General features: G+C 38.1%; 1 protein-coding gene across 1 annotated transcript; it reads left to right on the top strand.

Moving 5' to 3' along the window:
- Positions 1–2,695: 2,695 nt before the first annotated feature.
- LOC129767650 (uncharacterized) lies at positions 2,696–3,856 on the top strand. The gene has a single exon (XM_055768751.1). The coding sequence runs from the start codon at positions 2,743–2,745 to the stop codon at positions 3,472–3,474; it is 732 nt and encodes a 243-aa protein (XP_055624726.1). The 5' UTR covers positions 2,696–2,742; the 3' UTR covers positions 3,475–3,856.
- Positions 3,857–4,367: the final 511 nt, after the last annotated feature.

Here is a 4,367-nt window from a genome sequence, read left to right as displayed (position 1 = left end):
CAACATATTTTACTTCTGTCCTATGTTTATTTCTTTGTGTATACTTTTCTTTATTTTCTCAATAGAATAATCAAATACAAAGACTAATTCGTTAAATAGTTCAACGAAGAAAGTAAAATGAAAAGATCCTTTTTTTCCAAAAACGTTTATTAATCAGACTCAATTACTTATTATTTTACGTTGACTCTGCAAAATTTCACCTTAAAAAAATAAAGTTATAAATAAAGTTGTATTTATTTCAATAACAATTCAGTAATAACTAAATCTAAAACTAGATTAATTGGACAGAATTACGATTTAGGACTAGGATGGAGCGAGTAGAGTAGTTTGAAAAGAACCTTTTGATTATAATTTAGTGCGGAGAAAATTTTTGTTATTTTGTTTCACTCGCATTCAATTTTTTTTTCAGTGGAACCCCGATTATCCACGAGCAGATAATCCGCGGTGCAGTTAATCCGCGGAAACGAGTTGTATGGTAATTCTATGGAATTCCCGAAACTTAAGTTTTTTAAATTAGTGGTAGGCTTTTCCTTTTTTTGTTTTGGTTATGGCTTTCACATCATCAATAATCGATTTCTGTAGAAAGTATTCGATTAATCGATCAATTGAAGGATTACCAGACATCACTAATCCCCGCTGTGTAACAGAAAATCTAGAGCAACATGTCAAAAGAGTCTATCTTCTTTGATCGATTCTCTTCAGCGAATTTCTCTTTCGACAAACACGGCCTTTCAGTCAGATTTTGCTCCAATTTCGCCATGTAGTTTGATAAACGAGATTACCTTTTATACTTCTTATCGTCGAATACATTAGGAAATGCTTTTACCGATGAGGTATTAATGAAAGAGAATGTACATGAAGAGAATCGATGAAAGATGATAGACCCTTTTGACATGTTGCTCTAGAAATATAAAAGAGATTCAGCAGACCCGGGTCGTTAAAGCTATCTTTAGCACCCAGAAACATTAATATAGAATATAAATACATTACTTTAGGTTACGACAATAATATAACATACCAGCGTTAGCAACGCTAGTAATCCCATAAACGAATATGAACCCTATCGTATCGACACTCCTCATGGTCTGTTCTAAATAGTGTAAGTTACGAACCAATCCACCATCTCATATACATACTACATGAATCAAGCACTATCCGACAGAAGGCGTGGTCGGCTCCATCTGTTGAAAGCGATTCCGTTCTCATTCTTCATTTCAACCGATCAAGTAGTCAGTGATTCAATACGCCATTGAAGTACTAGGTTATGCGAAGCTCAAGCTCTTGATCTGCTAACTTTAACAATCTTAATAAGTGATATGCCCACAGATAATATGACTCTGTTGGACTAACTCCTAGCGTTTATGAATTCATTTCCCTCTCTAATCTGTTGATTCGATAGACTTATCAATTTCACTTCCACCGAGTTAAATTGCACCTTGAAAAAACTCATTCCTATGTCAACTTCAACTGGTAGCCGAACAGTTAGCGGCGTCACGGCTAATGACACATATCGTGAGGTAGCTTCGAATTCGATTGTTGTTTTGGTCAGGCAATTTTCCATAGAAAAAAGTTCGTCTGGCTTACACTCTGTATGGCACATGCCATTCAAAAATACATCCAGGTCGTGTTATTCAGTATCAGAAACTCAGCCAAGTGCTTATGCAAATGATGGAAGTGATTTTATGTTTAGAGGGCATTTCAGTTCTTCTGGGAAGTAAGAGCAATTGAGGAAGTTGCTAGTATCACTAGCAGTCAGTTAAGCCGTTAAACATCTTCCGACCTGAACTCGTTTGGCCCCGGCATCTTTGCTATTTAATTATTCAATAGCCTTAAAATCTGTTAATTACACCTTCCGATAATCATACCAGTTCCTTTCATTTTTAGGCGATCTAGATTAAGTATTATCAGACCGCATATTCGAAATCTAGTCCAGAAATTTAAATTCCGTGTGCTGATGATTTTTTTCAACAGAAGTAATATTCCAACAGGAACAAAATGGATTGTATTTGGATTTGTGTTTGGATAATTTAGCAGAAATTGTTTGTATATGTAATTGGTAATATAATTGAACGTCGTGCACTGGGCAATCGTGATCGGTATTTGTGTTAGAAAATATGTAAAAGTTCGCAAAATGATGGTATGAAACAAGAAATGTTGCTTCCCAGCCATTATTGGTTAACACGCCTTTTCCGTTGAAATAGTCACGTGCCTGTGCTCTTCCGCGAAAGCCTCCTATGAATAATTGTATGCAAAAAATGCATCGATTTGTAAGACAAGCATTAGAAAGAGTGTTAATAAACTCTACGAACGTATAAAGTGGTGTGTTGCTTTCAGTCTAAATACTACTGTGAGATATAAACGAATAGGAATAATGTGATGTGTCTCCAAAGCCAAAATAGTTAACTCGTTTGTTAAGTAATTGCATTTATTCTGTTCAATGCAATTCTATGTTTCAAATACTCCGGTCTGATTTCATCACGAATTTTTGAAAAGATTATATCATCATCATTGAGGAAATTTGTTTGTTTTCAACAGGAACTATGACGAGTATCTCTGCGCAAATCGTATTTGTGCTGTATGCATTATGTTCCTATCATCAGACTAATCCAGATAAGATAACTGTAGCTTATAGATATCCCTATTTAAGCTATAAAAGACTTTATGAAATTAATTTTCTGTCAGTTTTCATAAGTAATTGGTGGAATTTATTTCAACTGTGTAACAATTGTGTGGAGAATATAGATGAAATCGTTATTGATCGTCCTTCTGAGTGTGTGTGCTTTCACGAGTGCCACTCAAACATGGAGACCGGATATATGTCCAATAGATGGCAATCCAGCTAATCCAGTACATGCTGCTCACGAAGAAGACTGTTGTCTATTCTACAAATGCAACGGAGGATGGGCGAACCTTATGTCGTGTCCAGTGAATCAACATTTTGCTCCTTCGCTCAATCGGTGTGATTTGCCTGCACTTGCGCAATGTACATTACCGCTGTCTTCGTGTACAACTACATTGACAACAACTACTCCAGCTCCGAATACACCCGCTCCACCGGCGACTCCTACAACTCAAGTTCCGCCTACGCCCGCTCCTCCAGTGACTCCCACAACTGCAGTTCCGCCTACGCCTGCTCCACCGGCGACTCCTACTACTTCTGCTCCGCCTACGCCTGCTCCCCCGGTGACTCCTACAACTGCTGTTCCGCCTACCCCCGCTCCCCCGGGAACAACCATACCGACAGCGCCAACTCCAGCCCCAACCATCCCAACAGCGCCAACTCCAGTATCTACAACGTCCGAAATTCCAGTGGCACCAACACCAGGACCGACCATTCCCACGGCACCAACTCCAGGGTCGACAACAGAAGAACCAGGGTCGACAACAGACGAGACAACAATTCCAACGGCACCGACTGTAGAGCTTCCTACAGCTCCTACAGTTCCTACAGGCTTTGGGATTATAAGTGCATAAATATTGTCATGATAATTATAGTTTATACTGTAGAAACATGTGCTTCAAAACTTCAAATTTGGAAAAAAAAATGAATGAAGCCCGTGCCATTCATGTAATATATCTCTTCATTGTGATCGTCATGCAAAATATCTGACTTTACATCATGGTTCCAACAGCACATTTTTGTAATCACCAATTAAAGCGATAAGATAAGTTAAAGCCTACCGATTATTCTACTATATCCGGTTTATACACGCTACCTAATAGTGATAAGATAGGAACATTGGAAATTGGGCAATTTGGTATTACGGCTATATATCAAAGATAATTCACTTTTCGGCACTGTAACACGAACCCAAGATACGGCAGTTTTAATAACATAAACTGATAAAGAAATTGCCAGGTTTAGTTTTTTTTCTTTGTGCACATTATTAATCACTGGAACAATAATTTCAACAAAACATGCCAGACTCCTATAAAAACTACAAGTAATTCTGGAGATGGGCACATCGGCTACATCTCCGGTGGATGCTCTCCTAGGCTGGGATCAAAACTCTCGTGCTTATTTCTGACCAGAAGCACACACAAAATCACCTGCTTGATATTGAGTATCGGTTTTATAAGATCGTTGTTATCCATATCCGTCGCCTGGCTTTTGAATTGGCAAAACTACCCTTTCAATGCGAAAAAGATAATTGTTGGCTGTGATTTCTTGACCAGAATCCGACCCATTCTTTCCGCAAACCTGAGGCAATATCAGCATCGAGAGCTATTGGGTTCAATAAGCCAACAGTGAACAGATTTTGTTTGCAGTCGAAATACATTGATATGTTTGTTTTAAATCATTCAAATCGCGTTTCAAGTGTCCATATACTATACGGATAGCCTCCAAGTACTTTAACACTCCTATA

Source organism: Toxorhynchites rutilus, chromosome 2, assembly GCF_029784135.1.
Source record: "Toxorhynchites rutilus septentrionalis strain SRP chromosome 2, ASM2978413v1, whole genome shotgun sequence".
Classification (NCBI taxonomy): domain Eukaryota; kingdom Metazoa; phylum Arthropoda; class Insecta; order Diptera; family Culicidae; genus Toxorhynchites; species Toxorhynchites rutilus.
This window is presented reverse-complemented; position numbering and strand designations above follow the sequence as displayed.

Excerpts from the sequence above, each read along its gene's own strand:
- LOC129767650 (XM_055768751.1), top strand. The coding sequence starts at position 2,743 with ATGAAATCGTTATTGATCGTCCTTCTGAGTGTGTGTGCTTTCACGAGT.